This window comes from Xiphophorus couchianus, chromosome 22 (genome assembly GCF_001444195.1).
Source record: "Xiphophorus couchianus chromosome 22, X_couchianus-1.0, whole genome shotgun sequence".
In the NCBI taxonomy this organism is placed as follows: Eukaryota; Metazoa; Chordata; class Actinopteri; order Cyprinodontiformes; family Poeciliidae; genus Xiphophorus; species Xiphophorus couchianus.
This window is the reverse complement of record NC_040249.1, coordinates 29,012,658-29,031,179: the sequence shown is the minus strand read 5'-3', so window position 1 is coordinate 29,031,179 and position 18,522 is coordinate 29,012,658. Positions and strand designations below refer to the sequence as shown.

Genomic DNA, 18,522 nt, shown 5'->3' with positions numbered 1-18,522 from the left:
GGTTTAAACTTCTACAACAAAACCGAAAATCACAAAATGACTTGATCGTTAATTATTATGCTAGAAACCATGGACATAATACTAATAAATTGCAACATGGTGAAGCTCAAATGTAATGATATTACATCAAGAATATCAGATTTAGAGAGTCAATGGAGAAAAATGACCAAAACAGCAGCTTCAACAAATTAACAATTTTCTACTGTTCACCATCATTTAAGAAAATGTTGTTCTATTTAATTCTGTTTCATTCAGGAAAAAATCTAATTTAATTTGGTATTTTCAGCTGAGTTGAATTCTTTTACACTCCTTAGAGTAAATTACTTTCCAGCTGTTTCACAGAAGCATTGGTGTTATCATAATTCGTGAGTGCCAGATTTGTTTCCCTGGCAACGGCGCTGGTTGCTTTTGTACAAGTGTTAAGGTCAAACTTCACCATTATCCAAGAAGTTACACTCATTCCAATGTATTTCTCTGTCATGAACAGAAATATTGCATTAAAAATATGATTTTAATTGTCGAGTTTTAATAATATTTTATTTCCCGTACAGAAGCAGCCCTGAGCAGAGAACCCGCTCAGCTCACTGGTCAACTTCTCGCAGAACGCCTCCTGTAGCCAGAGGACGGCTAAACCCAATCGGAGGATCCAAGTTTTCAGGTCCTGCCTACGAACACCTTCAGGAAGTAGACCCATCTGAAAAGGAAACAGAAGCACAAAAAAGGTGAGAGCTGACCGGCTGCACTGTCACCTTGGTCATCTCTCGCCACCTTTCAAGCACATGTTTCAGTTCACTCAGTTTTAGAAATATTTCTATTTGTGTTTTTTTTTCACTACTGTTCATTTACTGGAGTAACACAAAATGACCACAGGCCTATTCAGAAATATATCTGTTTGTATATGTGGGCTGATTTGGAAGTAAGAGCAGCTTTTAAAGCGAAGACATTTTTAGGTTCTATTCACACCTCCTTCTCTTTACATCTCCACCGCTTTTCTGTGCCGTTTCCTCTCGACGCTGACTCAGTCCAATGAAAACCATTAAACAAAAAAATACAGACCTGTCACACAAAAACCTTTGGATCTCATTTCAAGCATGAATATTTTTAAAGTCAATCCTTTAGAAATGATTTTTGTTTTAACTTAAAGAAGAATCTGAATGTTTAGCACCCTCTGTTCCTCCTCATCCTTTTGTTTTTATCTGTTCTCCTGAGTCTGGGTGGAAACAGGGTGGCTTCACATTGCTGTCTTCACATAGTGTGACGATGTGGCTGAAAGGAAACGCTCAGGCTGGGGCTTTAAGAGACACAGAACACCTGCCTACTTCTCCGGGTCTTCTTGTTACACCTGCCTTAAATAACAGGATCAGCTTTTTTCTCATTGTTGTGGCTTAGCAACAGTAATTAAATCACACTTCACATAAACCTGGTTAGCAAGCACAAAGAACCTGTGTGGAAACAACTCCTTGTGAAAGCCTGTAGAATCCATGTATGCAGCTAGATACAAAGTGATCCTGGATTAAAAAAAAACTCTTAGAGCCTGAAAAAGACCTGATGCTACAGAGTACAGACTCTTCCCACTCCGACACAATTTGGTTTTTCACGTCCGGTGATCTTTCTATGGATCACAGGATGTGTGAGAGTGAGTTTTCACATGATATGTACTGGACATTCCACCACCATTAAGCAAAGCCGGTCAGGAGTAAACTCATAGCTGCTCCAACAACATCACTGTTTCACCCTTTAAATTTTCTGTATTTCTGAGCTCCTATCGTAGGTAAGTACACTAAAGATTTTAATTAGCATTTTCCCTTAGTGGATGTGTTTTCCTTTGCCACCATGTCTCACTTCCCGTGTCACTCATGACATTCCTGTCAAATTGCTGCATAGTTCTGACTAAAGCAGAACCCCCGGTCAATCTTGATCAGACTGTCAGAGACTTAGTCATTGGAAGTCACTTGTGGTCTGCGAGGCCCCAATAAATATAACATGTTCTAATTGCTGCAAATGTCATCTGACCCGATTTTCTGACACATCAGATGCCAAAATCTGTCTGGTGCGTATTGACCTTAGGCAGGTAGAAAGAAAAATAAGCCAAGAGAATATTTTTTTGCAAACCATTGGAAATAAAAGTAACTTTTTTATATTGAAGGTTTAACTACAGACAAGCTCTCCAGTCCTTCACATAACTTAAAGTGGGATAGTTTGGTTAAGAGTCATTGGTGCAGGACTTTCCGTTGAGATATTTGTCCAAACTTCCTCCAGAACCTGGATTTTATTCTGGGATATCACTTGATAATTACAATGTTGAAAATGTGTGGTTGGAAAGACTGAAAAGTATAATGCTATATATCATAACAATAACCTAAAATGACACTCATTTGTTGTAAAAGAAAGCTTTATGGTTACATTTGAAAATGTTATGTAACCAGGTCCTAGTTTTATGTAAATAAGCCGTATCTTAATGACACAGAATAAAATCCAGGCTCTGCATTCGAGTACAGATCAAAAAGTCTTTAAAAGTAAGACTTGTTTGCCAAATGAAATGCAACAGCCTAGAGAAATCCATCAGTTTTTTTTTTCATCCAGTAATAACTGACAGCAGTGATGAGACTTATTTCTTTCAGACTGAGATAAACGAAACAACCTCTTGGCCTCCGAGCCATTTGTGTCGGGACCACCTGCAGAGAAAAGATGGGCTCATCCCCTCGCCTCCTGGCTGCCTGCCTGCCTGCTTTCCCCTCGGATCGCTAGCTAAAGTGTGCAGCTCTATTTCTCTCTGTTTGGACACGACTCTTAAAGAAAGTTGAGATTCTGCTAGAGAAAGTCAAGTGAAACTTTCTTTTTCAGTGTCGCAAATATTTTTGTTTGTAGAACAAATTTAATTTGCTAATATACCTCTGTGAAATGGGACACACCTTAAAGGAACACTATGTCAATGTATCATGTAAACAATGACCTCTTATTTTTCTTTGTTAAAAATGAAATGTAATAATATCAAATTTAGTACGCCAAAATGCCTTATTATTGGCCTTTAATACATTTTCATTGTAATCGTAAAATACTATGCAGTAGAATATAATGACAGTACATAATTTTCAAAAAGTATCTAATTAACTATAGGTTTTATAATAATTGCATTTTTATTAAATAAAAAGACTATATTTTATTAAATGTTAAAGACTTTGATTCAAAATCTTTCAATTCCAATTAAACATTGCGATTTGACTCAGTCAATAAATTGATGGTGTGACTTTCATAGTTTAGTTTATCCAGCCGCATATCTGGGTGTCTAAAGACACCAAATTCTTCATACTGTTTTCTAAATCATTCATTCATGACTAGGAAGAGTCTCGACTTGTCAGATTGGGGAGACATTTCTTGATCTCTTTAAGAAATAAGTTTTTTAAATAGTTTCTTTCTGTTTGTTTCTTCAACAACTCTTCCCTCGGAGGAGTTGTGTGCTAGCAGGACCCGTTACGGCTTGAGTGTGATGAGTTCACAGATAAAAACGATTGGATTTTTTTCTGTTTTTCCCTGCCAACCTGTCAGGGTAAATCAAGGTGAAAATGAGTCAGCAACCAATATATTGTATTTCTGTTTTGTAACTGTGGAAACAGAAATCTTAACAGATTAAAAAAGGACTTGGCAAACAGTAGGATTGTTGGACATCAGGCTTAAGCACCGTTTCTTGGCTTTTCCCTTTCTCTTAGAAGAATAGTAGCAGAAAATATCAAACTAGACCTTACGGTTGATCTCCTAAATATTTTCAACTGAGAAATACACAAATATGTTACAAATTGTAGGTTTGTTACAAAATAGCTGAACCCCTAAAACATTCTGATGTATAGACACGTTGCCTGTTGTTGTTTACATCCAGAAAATGTGTGTGTGCAAACTATGCTGGGCCAAAAGGTCATTCTTTTACTTGCCATCTGTAGCAACAAATCTGTTAACTAAATGAAATCTGGAGATGTAGGGATTATTCATTTAGTGTTGGACACCACAGCAACAGTAGAAATCGCGCAGAAGAAACATTGAAGAACAATTCAAATCCATTCGTATTTTTTCTTTCTCTCTGTGTTGGATGTGCTACACACAGACCTGTTGCCATAGCAACTGACTATCGACAACACATATGTTGTGTCATAACACTAATGTATCAGGATTCAGCATCAAAGAACATGCAAACTTTTTCCACACAGAACAGAACATTTAGTCCATTACAGTTTTATGTTTTCAGGCTTTATGTTTATATTGCAATTATTAATAAGTGACCGTCTGGTTGATAATTTAAACACCTACTCTACTGATGATTAGTAAGAGAGTTGGTGTGGGATTCATCTTTTTTAAGCAAATCAAAACAATGAATTCTGCTGCATCTACATGTTAAGGTTGTGAAAGTCAAGCTAGCATAACTGACCTACGTCCCTCTCTCTTGTTATTTTTTTATTTTTTTTTTTTATGAAAACCTTTTCCTGACCTGTGAAATGTGACACCTGTGGGCCTTTTTATCTAATTGTTGTAGTATTGACAATTAGTAGCAAAGCACTGCGACCATTTTTGTTTTACACTGCATGGTTCGCTATGTTGACAACTTGACAGCTAAAACGAATGATAGTCATCGTCAGCATGATCTTGCTCATGTGATGTCACATTGCAATGTGTCTGTTGATACAGGAAAACTGTCCGTCAAAGGATTTTACATGAAGAATATTATTTAAACATAATGTTATGGTCAATGCTTACTTCAAGGTTCTGTTTCAGACAGGATGTCCTGTAGGTGTTATCTACATTTAGGCACATCAGGAAAAAAATTCCAGTTACAAAAACGCACACCCAAATCATACAGTCTGTGCGAACAGATGAGCATGCACGCTTATTCTGATCACACACTTGTGCTTTCGGGGTCACTAACTCACACTCTGGATCCATGGCCCAGCCATCGACTCATTCATTGTCTCAGAGACAGGATTTGTCAGAACGGCAGATGGACGGACAGACGGCCAAATCCCTTTACTGTAGCATTGTTGCCGGGGTTGCCATCTGACCACGACTGCGTGGAAACAGAGAAACATAGAGAACCAGACATAGCAGGGAGGAGAAAATCCAAAAATACAGAAACATTCAAAGAAGGATGTAACAGAGGAGTGTGCAGATAGTTTATGACAGTTAGAAAATGTGCTTAGAAATTAAAAAATGATGGTGGCTTCTTTTTATCCCTGATTTAGAAGCCTGGTGTTATCTCAGCAAAATGGCTGACAGGGAGACAGAAAAATTGTTACGACTATTTTAAGATAAATCTTTTGCCCAACTGGCTGATGAAGAAGTTGGGTGCCTCTTTATATGCTTGTTTTTTCTTCTTTCATATAAGGAATAGTTTTTCTCTACTCAAGTCTGCCCCATAGAGTGCTGTAAAAAAACACTTGAATGTATTTTCTCACACATTTATTGGGATTTTAAGTCGCACATCAAGGCAAAGTAGTTTACAAATGTGATAGTTTTAGAAGCCCTTTTCAACGCAACCACGAAGTCTTTTGTACATCTAAAGATTGAATGTTTTTACTGATGTTTCAACATATTTCAAGCTCAATCAGATTGGAAATAGTAGTAAAGGACTGTAGTTTTAAGGCCAATCACTGATCTTTACAAAACCTTCCAACAAGGCACAATGCTAATGACACGCTATTGGTTGGCCTTTGCAAAGCAGCCAATCCAGGTTGTTGGTAGTTCAACCAAGGCCTGGTGTCTAGTTCAGCAGGTGAACAACACCTACGGCAATGAGAACCGATTTCTGTAGTCTCACACATTCTAAAGTAATCTTTAGGGCAACAGATGAATGAAACTGTTGACACTTCTACCTGTAATGAACTCCCGTTTAAGATAAAAGCCCGGTCACTTATCTTTTCCTCATTTGGACACAATCTCCATGGTTTTTTTGCAGGGTTTTTTTTGCTCCAGCTGCTCTAGCGTTGCCCTGCGGGTCTATATTTGAACTGCTCTTCATAGATTGTTGCAATCAGATTATGTTTCAACACATCAAAAGAGAGATTTGTCTGTGAATGTTATCTTGGGAATTAGCACCCTCTCATCATCCTCTCTTATCGCTTGCAGGATTCTCTCAGTGGGCTCCCCCAAATCTCCACTCTGCTTTTTCAGGAGCTTTTTTATGTCGGAAGGAGAAAAAAAAACACACAGCAGAGATAAAACAAGGAAGTGTTTTCCCCAAAGTCTAAAAAATGTACCTTTAGACAACAGTGTTATTTTTAAATCAAAGATGGAAAAAGGAGAATTTGTGATGAGGATGAGAATTTGCAAGGGCGACGGAATGGACATTGTTGTTTTTGGGGAGTGTCACAAATGATTAGACAAAGATAAGAGCCTCTCCTGCAGATTAACACTGGATTTAGACATGGATAACACAGCGGGAAGCTGTTGGTCTTAGAAAGAGATTACGCCAGGAGTCGGTGCAGCCAGATCTGCACCTAGATACAGAGATGAGAAGTTTGTGGCAGCGGAGAATTGGGTTTGAAAAAAGAATCGGTTGGGCTTGTAGTGAAACTGATAAAGGACTGAGGTTGAGCTGGATGAATGGGTCAAACTTCACGGGACCCTGAAGGAGACACTGCATTCATTAATGCTATCTTACAAATCACAGTAACTTATTTAATTATCAGAAGATAACAAAGCTGGCTCTGTAGGGATAAGGTGGTAATTTAAGGGGTTATCTTTGTTCAGCCAGCAGCTTCACCACTAGATGGCATCATTTGTTAAACTTGTCACGTTTATCTGGTGCAAGAAAATATGGTTTGGTCATGTAAGGACACCTTGAGCTGTTAGAGCCAAATGTTCTCCACGACAAGAGTAACACCAGCTACGTTTCCAAATTACACAATATTTGCACAATTTGACATTTCAAAATAAATTTCATGGAAACATGACAATTTCGAAAAAACTTGTTGTGACGCCGTGTTGAAGGGAATCTTTGGCCGTATCGACATTGGTTTACTTCACAAAACTGCAATTGAAACACTTTTTTCACATCACACAAGTCACATGATCAACAACTGGATGTTGCTACTGGTGCAAACCATGAAGAAGACAACAGGAAGTAGTCGGAGGATGATGGCATGGCATGTCTTTAATGACATATCATGTGAACAAACTTATTCATGTGATTTTAATTGTGTTTCTTATTTTCTGGAAACACTGTAATTGTGAAATTGTGTTTTTGTGATATTAGCAGAATGCTGACAGATTTGCCCACATTTATAATGGGAACACAGCCAGTACAATCACAACATCAGTGTTTATGACACTTACTTTTTATCACTACACTTTGTACAGTAACTGTACTTCATCATATTTTAAGTTCATTGAACAAACTTGTAAAATTAACAATCCCAAAAATACGTATATTTGTGGGTGGATTTAAACATCACCAACTGGAACTTATGCTGAAAACGATAAATCTAAATATAAACGGATTCTTTCTGTTTTGTGATGGTTTTACTAAATGACTGAGGCGTCACGTAGTGGTTTCTCTGTTTAATATGAGAACAAACAGAATGTAACTATGTTGGCCGCCTGATTCAAGTTCTATACAAAAAAAAGTACATAGCAGAATTCAAGTTAACTCCTGGTACTTAGCAATCATTAGTTCACTTAAATATTCACATTAAGGAATGGATTTACATATTACTAAGGATATGATAAAAGCTAACTTAATAAATCTATAAATAAACTGGATAAATGTAGATAAAAAAAATGGTGTCAGGTTTGCCGCGAGCAGTCAAAGTGTGACAATACATACATAAAAGTCTGATTAAAAATCTTCTGCCCTTCTTGCAGCCACACAGTCTCTAATCCAGACTCACAGAGCATTTTAAAGCAACTCTTAACCTGAAGTTACCTCACAAATCAACACACAATGCTGTCCTTGGCAGAGGCTCAGCGCTTCAGCTCCACTCTCTTAAAACTTGTTAAAATCAATAATGAGAAGAACTCTGTTGCCTCCTCCTTGTCTTTGTGAGAATTGTTGGAGGTTTGGGGTGTGGGGGTGTGTGTGCATGTGTGTGTGTGTAGACTCAGATATAAAGAGATGAAAGAAAGATGTCAGGCTCATTTTCTTCTCCTTCCACATCCTCGGTTTTAGCCTGTAAGACGGCTGAGGGTGGAGAGCTGTATTCTGCGGTCGGCGTGGGAGTTTGAAAAGGCGATTGAGTTGAAAACACAGCAGAGACACAGTGACTTTTTCCCCAAAGTGAAGGGTGGAAGTTTTCTCCAGCTGAATAACCTTTTCTCCCCTCCTCTTTCTCTGTCTTGTCTCTTTCAGGGTCCACTCCCAGGAGGAGAGCTCAGGCTGTGACACCAAACAAGATGCCTTTGTACATATGCAAACTCCTGTTTCCATGGAGACAAAGTCGTCGGCGCTGCCTTGGTGTGGTAGTGCGCAGGTGCGCTCCCCTCCGCAGAGCAGCCGCAGCCTGAGGAGGCCCGGCCGCCGCCGCCACAGCCTGTCCCCGTCTCCGCCGCCGTTTCACTCCTGCTCCATCCCCATCCCCATCATTCCTTCCGTTCAGGGTCACCATGACAACGAGGTGTCCTGTATGCAAACCAGCCCGGAAACCACCGAGATGTCAACAACCTGCGAGGAGGAGAGAAGGGACAAGGCGGCGCGCACCCGGCCCTCCTCGTCCTCGTCCTACTTATGCTCCTCCGCAGTCGGGCGGCGGCAGGAGGCGGCGGCTCTGCTTTTGGAGGAGGCACAGGAGCAGCTCAGAGCGTTGGCTCTCGCCCACAGGAAGCAGGAAGAGGTCGGGAGCGGCTCAGCAGCAGCCACGCCGGCGGAGCCTCGAGAAACTGTTTGCTTCCTGAACCTTAGTGGCGGAAGCGCAGTGGGACTCGGCTGCGGCGGACCAACGCAGACCCAGCTGCTATCGCACAGAGACCCAGTCCAATGAGGCCGCTCCGTTTTCGGGACACGCACTTTTTTTTGTTTTTGGTTTGATACTGTTGGCAGACCTGGTGTTCTGTATCTGTAAGATGTGAATGGAAAATGTCAATTTGAAAAAAAAAAAAACATCACGGGAAATCCTATTAATATGCATACTGTATGGATACAAGTGTACAAACACTCTGAGTGGCCAACCTTCCACTGACTGACCGTATGGAAAAGAGAAAAAAATACCTTCAAGCTTTCATCAACAAAACACTTCTACTTAGACGAAAAGAAACCAAATAGTCTGTCAAATCCATGATGTTTTTAACTGTAAAAAGAATCTATAAATATATATATATATATATAAATATAAATATATATGAAAATAAATATATGGAATTTAAAAAGTGACCGAGTACAAAGTTGAAGAACACAGGAATGATATTTTAGTTTAGTCTTTATTTCTCCACCCTTTGTTTTGTATCTAGTCACACATTTGGTAACAAACAGCTTCGTGGTTGTTGCGCCGCACGTCCAGGATCCAGGAAGTCACCGTCGAAGGAGGAATCTCGTCTATGACCTCACCCCCTCTGCCTTTTAAAAAAAACTCTGACCCAGCCAAGAGTTACACTACTGCCCTCTGTGGTTTTCAACATTTTCCAGGATTTACGGCACAAGAGAAAAACACGAAGGGAATCGGGGAGATAATTCAGCTTCCTGAGGGGGGAGGATTATAACTAACGCTTCTTTTCTCCGTTTTTGTTACAAAGGATATTTTCACACAGGCGCACACACACACCCACTTATTCGTGCATTATTTACTTTGTTGGCTGGGTGTTTCACAATGAAAAGAACTACAGGTGAAAGACGGACAGATCACAGGAGTTAATCTGATAGTTTTTTAGTGTGTCGTCCATTTTTAGTTACTAACGAACAATGCTGCTTTTCTGGGATTGATGGGGGATGAACCATGTTGTTTTGGTATTGAAACAAGAAATAAATGTCTCTATGTTGTATCCTAATGTATGAATTGGAAGCATTTGAATTTCTGTAAGAAGTCACAGCCCAATGTTTCTGGTGTCAAAAAAATGGTTGCAGTTCTGGTAAAGATTTTTCAAAATATCACTTGGTTGGTTGATTGATTGAGACAAATGTCCGCAACAGTGATAGGTTTTAAGCTTCTGGCTTAAAGACAAGAGCCAATTCAATATCTCCAGTTAACCTAAGCAGATTTTTCATCCACAGTACAGAGAAAAACAACGTAACTACAAATTTGAAGTTTTCCCATTTTGTCATCTTAGGACCACAACATTCAAAACATATAGTTGGTATTATTTAGGATGGACCAACACAAATTAGTCCAACACTATGATGTGGAAGAAACTGATAATACTAACATTTACTTCACATTTTCAGTGCAACATTTTTGCACTTAAAAACCAACAACTGCTATATTCAACTAAGTGTAAGGCAAGTGTAGATTTTCTGACATGATGTCATTAAAATGCCAGATTTAACTGAATATTCTTTTCCCAAAATGTTCCCTTTTATCTCATCAATGAACAGAACATTTGCCAGTAAGTGCTGAATAATGTTAATCCTAGTAAGAAGAAGTTTTTGCCTTGGAAGTATCCCAGTGATTTTCACCCACTTTTTTCCTTATTGTTGAATCATAAACAATGAGGCTTCACCATGGGTTCCTTGTTTTCTTTCAATAAATCAGAAAAGCCTAACAATGGGTTTGTTACTCTATCCAGATGGACTGATGATGTCAGTAATCTTGTTTTTGTCTCATTGTTGGTATCTCATTAGAAAAAGGTTGATGGCAATGGCAAAATTCAAAATAACTAAAAGTTTTATGCTGGGTTAAGGTTAAGTTCTGACATAGTAAATGTCTTAGCAGAGGCACAGACTGCAGTCCAAACCTTCAGCTCCATTTTTCTGAGATGTGTGATCCATGCTAGTTTCCAACTTCTACATCTTAATACAGCCATGTGTAACATCAGCATTTGATGAAATTACTCTTTGTGTAGCCAAACCAGTAGATGGAAACATCCCTAATTTGCTTTTTCAAATTTTTTTTTTTTCATTTGAAAATTTCTGTCAAAATGGCCATTGGATGGAGACACAGCTAGTGATTTTGTTCATCATTCCTTGAAATTCTTTAGATGGCATCATGTTGTGTTGCATCTGAAGACCTTTCAGCATACTTTGTGTTTTAAGACAGTTTCCCTTTGAGAAGTTTCTCAAAGCCTCATCAGGCAGTAATAAGGCTTTGGTTAATGAAACTCAACTTGAGTTTATAATCTAAGCATCTGGTTTATCACATAGCTGGTTTTATGACCTGTTTTCACTTGATAACTTAAATCATAATTTGAAAACTAATTTTAGTATTTACTCAGGGTACCATGTTGTGGAATAGTTTTTGAAATATTTGAATGTGACAAAGAAGCAAAAACATACAATCACGTTTACACTGAACTGTATGGGAGAGTAACAAATAACTAAGAGCTTAAACAAATCTATGTTTGGTTCTAACATTAAAATCTATCGCGTTAATGTCTAAGCTTAAAAAAATTCAAGCATTTGTTTCTACCAACAGGCCCAACTCAATATCAACAGTGAGTGGAGCCACTCACCACAGAACTCCAGGAATGGTACATAATGGCCGCCCTGCACCAGCTTGACTCGTAGATCCGTCCACGCTGGGCTTCGTTCAGTCTCCACAGTGGAGAAGCTGCTTCTCTAGAGTAAAGTTTGTATTGAAGGCTTACACTGCAGAGTCAAGGTGGTACAACCGGTTAAACCTGGGCTTCAACTCAACCAATTAAGTCCAGAGATCCTTTAGTACCAAAAGGTGCCACCGATTCCTTGAGTTTGTTCCCTGCTGGAGTCTGAAGGCAAAGTTTGCCACGGCTCATTAATTCTTGGCTGACTAGTCGGACTGGCTGTGTCTCCTGAGGCGCAGAGGTTTAATCAGGGTGAAAACAACTAACGTGGTTCCTCATCAGTTCAGCTCATTAGCTGTGTTTGAAGGGTTTTATTAATTTTTGCAAAGCACATTCGACTGGGGAGATGAGCTCTGTGCTTTTCAGTCAATTCAATGAAATCGGACTCAGAGGTCTGTTTCAAACTGCTGGCTTTTTAAAAATCCTTTCTTGTAAACAAAACTGCTTCATGCTACTTTTCTCCTTCTATGTCATCAGTCTTCCATTCTTAAAGCTGCAGTATGTAACTTTTACAAAATGTTTTCCCCTATTTGTTAAAACTGTCACCATGTTGTGAGATAACCTGTGAAAAGATGCAGCTCCTCTGCCTTCTCAGTGCTAACCACAGAAATACATCGCTTGGTCAGAAACAACCAATCAGAGCGAGGGAGTGGGTCTTAGTGCTGTCAGTCACCACATGTATGCTGTATGCTGCTCACACCCTGACACTTGCTTTCTGCTACACTAAACAAATTCTTTACTCAATGAATTTTAAGTAAAGAAAATTTAATAAATTATAATAAAATTATCATTTTATTATAATTAAAATGACTAAACTTTGGATCAGTTCACACTATTCAATACATAACACTGTCTTTCTGACCCTTCGTCTGCATTTTTTTCAAATATTTGACTTTGTTTTTTGAATAATGCTTTTTCTTTATCTATCTGCTGAAGTTTAGCATTGCTATGTAACAAATGTTGCCCAATTATCGATGCTTCTGATGGTGACTTACTCTGTGTAGGCTGCTGTCACGTACTGTACAACAACAGGGCATTACCATGACCTTCTGAAATGTCTCAATGTATGACATCTGCTGCTACTCTTTATCCTCTACTTGGTCTTTCATTTACAGATCGCTCTCAAGAAAAACTGAGAGGCTGTAAACTCCTTGAGCGAAATATGAGAATGAGTCATGTCCCGTTGAGAGGCAGGCATTTATTGTCACCATTTCATGACAAAAGTTCTTACAACATCTTGAGAGAAAAAACTATTACTGTGTAGGAACATCAGCACAGTATGTCTTTGAGTATCAGTAATTATAGAAGAGTGGAGGAAAAAGCTGATTGCCAGCAGACGTTTCTTCCTTCCTTTGAGAACTTCTACAAAACGTGTTGATGTGTGAGCTGTTGAACGTTCCTCACTTGGTAAATTCAAGCCTGCTGGTTTTAACATGATGAGAAACAGTGGAAGAAGGAATGAAGATGAAAATCTCTTTTTTAGTCACAAATTTAGAGAGCATATCTGCCTTTCTTTATGTTATCATTTTTATTTAAAGTGTAATGAGTTGTGAGAGGAGTGTGTGTTTGTATGTGTGCAAATGGGAATGTTTAAAAATACACACACTGCAGATTGGAGGTATTCTTTGCTTTGCTGATTTCATTATGACTATTTTTATTCCTATGTACGACTGGGAATATGAAAATAACTTTGCTTTTCAAACACCAGTAAAATAGACGTCCTCATATTTAAAGAAAGGAGACATTAAAATATACAGGAGGGAGGCTGGTCATTATGCAGGAAATGTGTTGACAACAGTCACTGAAAATAGACTGTCAGTGTGACGCTAAATATAACCAAACGTTGTTCTCTCTAAACTGGACTTTTTGTCTGGACAATGATGGCCATGACATCTGTAAGCCTGCAGGGGCCCCACTCCATCTAAAAGTCTGCTACCACCCACTTTGTGTGGTTTAAGTGGAATCAAAGTCTCTGTTCTTGCTCTTCATCCCCTGATTGGTTACTCATCTTCTGCACCTCAGCTGGAATCAGCTTTTCTAGTCATACTGACAACTGAAAAATCATTACACATTAACCGCTTTCACCCAATCACACCAACAAACGTAGACACATTTATTCACTCATACACAGTCTGATTGGGATCTTGGGTTACATGTCTTGCCCAGCAGTATACCAACCCACAATGGAATCAAACACATTTGGCGCATAAGACAACTACTCCACCCACTGAACCACCTTCACCCTCTGTCTCTTGTTCTGTCCTGGATGATCAGCAAGGTGACATCTTATAAATCCTCAGGGTCCAGTTGGCATTGCCTGGACAGTCATCAAGGTACCGATTGGTGACAATTTCCATTCAAGTCCAATTATCAATGGCTCTAATCTTGTTCAATCAAGGCCAATGCATTGATAGTCTTCAAGGGTCCTTTGAAGCTCCAATCTGTATTACCTCTCCAGCCTTCCAGAATGTGCTGCTTAAAGCCTTGGCAGCTTTTAAGGGTCTGATAAGGGAATTCTTGTCAGTCTTTAGGGCGTAGTTGGCAGCGCCTCGTTTGTTGAGCTGCCGTAATCTACTCCTTGTCATATCATGTTGAGCTGAGTACAGACACATTTTGTGTGTGTGTGTGTGTGTGTGTGTAGGGGGGGGTCTTAGTGTGGGTGTGACTTTTCCACTGCTGCAGAGCGAGACTAGCAGGTGCTGCTTCACCTGTTGCTGCTCATTTTAGCTCATCAGGAGGCAATATTTAAGGAGCGGCAGAACTAGAGAGGAATTGCCAGATATGTTGGTAATCATTTTCTTATTAACTTATTGGCTTCTACTTGTTATTTATCCCTTGTCTTTTTCTCTCTGAACCCTCTTCTTGTTTTACCACCTTATGGATTTCTGGAAGACTTTATGCCAACACATATACATACTTGATTCTGCAGATTCTCCGGAGTCTTACACAGCTTCCTGGAAGCCACTTCTCTACCTGTCTGCCCTCCATCACTGACAGCCACAGGACTTATTGAGAAACAACTTAAAAAGGAAGAATACAAACTCCATCATGCCCTCTGCTAACCTCAGCCACACAGTACCGACTCTTCAACGATCTATCATCATTTCACCAAGAAAGACTAAGAAAAACAATAACAGAAAGATTCTCCTCTTCTGCACATTTCCATCTTCACACCAGAACCAGACCAATCTATCCATCCTTCCCTCTTGCCACCTGCACAGAGAAGCTCCTGTGGATCAAGAAGTAAAAACAAAGTATTATTTTTACTATTATTTCTGTCAGTAATAAACTCTTTTATTTGATTCAGTGGCCTCTAGTCATTGTTTCCAGCTCTAGTCTCATATCAAAAGGGCACAGTTGGTGCCCTTTTGATATGAATTACATGATTATCATCTAACCTCAACCAGATATTACTTTCCTTTGATCTCTAATGGTGACGCGTTTGGTACTTTATGCAGAGATTCTAGAAATGTAACATGAGTTTTGTTGTACTTTATAATAGTGGTGGACTAGATTAAATTTTATAATCAAGTTAATTGCAGGGTCTGCAATTAATCACATTTTATTTTGAAAATACATATAAAAAAATAAGCAACATTTTTTATTCGAAAACCTTTTTGCTGTTAAATTCTTGAATTAATAAACGTCAACTCAACAACAACTATATTTATTGTTTTTATTCTGTTATTTAGGTTAGTCAACCGTCAGATTGGTACAAAGTGCTGTTCTACCCGTCCAGAGTTCCAGGAACCTCTGGTTATTCATGGAACTTTAGAAATATGAACTGTAGACGCTGACATTAGTGTTACATTACATTACATTAGTGACATTAGTGTTGGGGACGTCTGTGCTGCTGCTACATGTTTAGCATTAAGATGCTATTTTCAGCTAACTCCTTCTAGCACAAAATGAACACAGAGATGGTTTATTCCAAAGTCTCCATCAGATCAGCTTCAGGCAGATTGAACCTCAGTGGCCCTTGAGAAGCTGCTTTGTCCTCCATCACTGCTGAAATACGTAAACACAAAGGATCCATTCCGAACTTTTATTTGTAAAAAAAAAGAATTATGTTTTTGTAAAAAAATTAACATGTTAAACTCTGCTCTTAATTAAAATCAATGTTATAAATAATGCCTCAAAGGCCCAGTCTTAATTTATAACAGATTACAGAGTCAGTTACAGTGGACCTTCATGCCCTTCATGCTTCACGCTCCTGTTCTAGTATTTTGCCAGATATTTGATTCAACCCCAGTTGAACTATTGTGGGATAGTCAGTAAACAGGTATTAAAGACTGTTCTTAGCCACTGTCAAAACTCCAAGTAAGCAAATATTTGAAGTAAGAGTGTTTTCCTCCTGAATCGCAACACTCTCCTAAAGTTAATGCCACGGCAGACTAAAGCTGTTCTGACAGCCTCGCTTCCAAGACCTTTTATGTGGGGTTTTCCATAAATTTTTCCACCTGTCTGTGCTCTATTTGTAGGAGATATTCAGTTAAGCTTTGCCGCAATTTTATCCTCTGGCTGTTTGACTTCATTGTCCTGAATCCAAGCACAGCTTTATAGCCCCAACTGGAGTTTTGCTGCTTCAGCTCCCCTCATTCACATAAAAAAAGTGTCAACCATTAGTATACTGTCTGCCAATGCATGTGTGTGAAAGACACCGATGGCAGCAATAGAGGTTAGAACGTCAGGCCAAAGAGATAAGAGTTACAGCTTGATCCTCCAAAAACACTCCACTGGCAGAGCGTCCAAACCCGTCAGAACTCATCTGAACTGCAGCCAAATCAGTGTCACAGTCCAGATGATTATTTGTGTGCCTTGGTTTAATCTCGTGAGCAAACCCTGCTTTCTTTAGTTCTTTACGGACGCCTACTGGTCTCCTCACAAAACGCCCAGCGGATTGGACGGATTGGTCGCAAAGAAAGAGAAGCAAAGAAAGAGCCAGCATGTCTGTAATCTAGGGTGGTTTCGTTTCAAAAAGCAGGATTCTTGAGTGTGACAGCGAAGATAATCCCTGGAAGAAATGCAAGGCCTCTGGGTGTGAGATCTGTGCCAAGCTGCATGTTTGTTTGTTTGCATGACGTGACTGCTCATGTGTTCTCCGTGTTCTTGTTTTCCAGAGCTGGAGCTCCCTCTTTGTCAACATCATTTCAATGATGCTCATCAGGCAGTTGCCTTTTTTAAAACCTTCAATCATGAAAAAACTGAGACAGACTTTCATTGGTGCAATGCAAATGTTGCTTATCTTATGCTTAAGCCCAAAATTATTCACACCCCTGAGAGATTTTTCCCAAAAATCCGTCCATCCAGCCATTCTGCAAAAACACTAAAGGTGACCAAATATTTCTGGTCTAGTTTCTGCTGTAAATATCTGAGTCAGTTTGAACTAAGACAAAAGTAACTGATAAGTCACTTTTCAGCAAGATATAGGATATATAGTCAATCATTTCTTAATATTGATGAAAAAGTATTTATCCTATTGATAGATTCTGTCACTTGTAACATGAAAAAAATGTCTTGTAAGTGAAGTAATTTTCCAGTGGAACTAGAAGGTTGTTTTTTTTAATCAGTATTAAGGAATTATTGACTTAAACAAGCTCCTAGTCCTTTGCTAAAAAGTTGCTTGTAAGTTAGTTCTGTCTTATTTGAAGTTTACTAACATGTTTACTGTATATTAGAAACCAGACCAAAAATACTTATGTTTTTGTGTTTTTGGATTGAATTATCCTTGCAGGATTGTTGGGGTCCTGATGTGTGTGTCCAGTTGTCATTGGGATAGAGTCGTTTTCTTAAAATCAAAATGAATAAATAAAGATTAAAAAATGGCACCTCAGACATCGAAACATCACAAAAGTCTTCAGATGTCCAGTTTTTTGCATTTTTCCACTGGTATTTTAATTTATCCCTGGTGATGAGCTCTAAAGCCCTCTGCAGCTAGAGAAGACCATGGTGCATTATTGTAACCAACTGAGAAAAAAATGTTCATCCTGTTGTAAGGATGGTGGCGCTGTACCACTGCCACAGAAAGACACAAAAAACACAGAATGGCGCCATGTTTATGTCTCTTCGACGTCGTTGTTTAAAAAAGTTGCACCTCACATTATTACACTGAAACATGAACCTGGTGTTTTGAAATGTATTCATTCTGAGGGAAGGAAACAAATTGTTTCTGTTCTCCGAAAATTTTAAGTCCTTGTGGACAAACAACCGAAACTACAAAAACTTTTGAAGCTGCACCTACGAGGCCCATAGTCTCTGAGGCCTCATCAGCATCACCATGAATGTAATGTAATTTTGATAAATGTCTGTCTTTGAAAAAAGACATTCATTCTATTAGACTTTTATGTTAATGAAAACATTCGGTATTTCACTGTGGTATGTAGCACTTATAATTTTGGCAGCACTCAGTTCAGTAAATTTCAATTTGATGTCAAAATTTGGGATCGTTTGGTGATGCAATGGTATTTTTATTCTTAATAACAGGAATTATTTTAATGCCCTACCACTGAAACCAATGTGTTTTTGCTCGAGGTTGTCACACTGTCAGAATCTCATACCATCTGTAGCTAATTGCACTGTTTCCCATAATGCAGTAGGCACAGCTGCAAACATTTTTCGGATCGCCTCCACGTATTTTCAGGTTGAAGCAGCAGCAGGCTGGGCTGGACGGGCCAGATGTTCTCGCCCAGCCACATCGTCTGGTTCTGCCTGCAGCTCTGCAGACTTTCCAGCTCAGATGGAATATGTGATTCTTCCAGCTTATTTTGGATCTATAAATGGTATTTTCCTACTTAGAAGTGCCTGGAAAGCCATCAGAGAAAATCACATGTCTGGTCTGTGTCATTTGGCTCTCTTCAG

At 39.0% G+C, this 18,522-nt stretch overlaps 1 protein-coding gene across 3 annotated transcripts in view; it reads left to right on the top strand.

The window, feature by feature from the left end:
* The window catches only part of nrg3a (neuregulin 3a), a 411,389-nt gene extending 401,329 nt beyond the window's left edge, over positions 1-10,060 (top strand). For all 3 annotated transcript variants that reach the window (XM_028006553.1, XM_028006552.1, XM_028006554.1), the window contains 2 exons: positions 552-722; positions 8,330-10,060. In XM_028006553.1, the coding sequence (XP_027862354.1) occupies positions 552-722; positions 8,330-8,957 (799 nt within the window). In that variant the 3' untranslated portion in view covers positions 8,958-10,060. The remainder of the gene's footprint in view (positions 1-551; positions 723-8,329) is intronic.
* Positions 10,061-18,522: the final 8,462 nt, after the last annotated feature.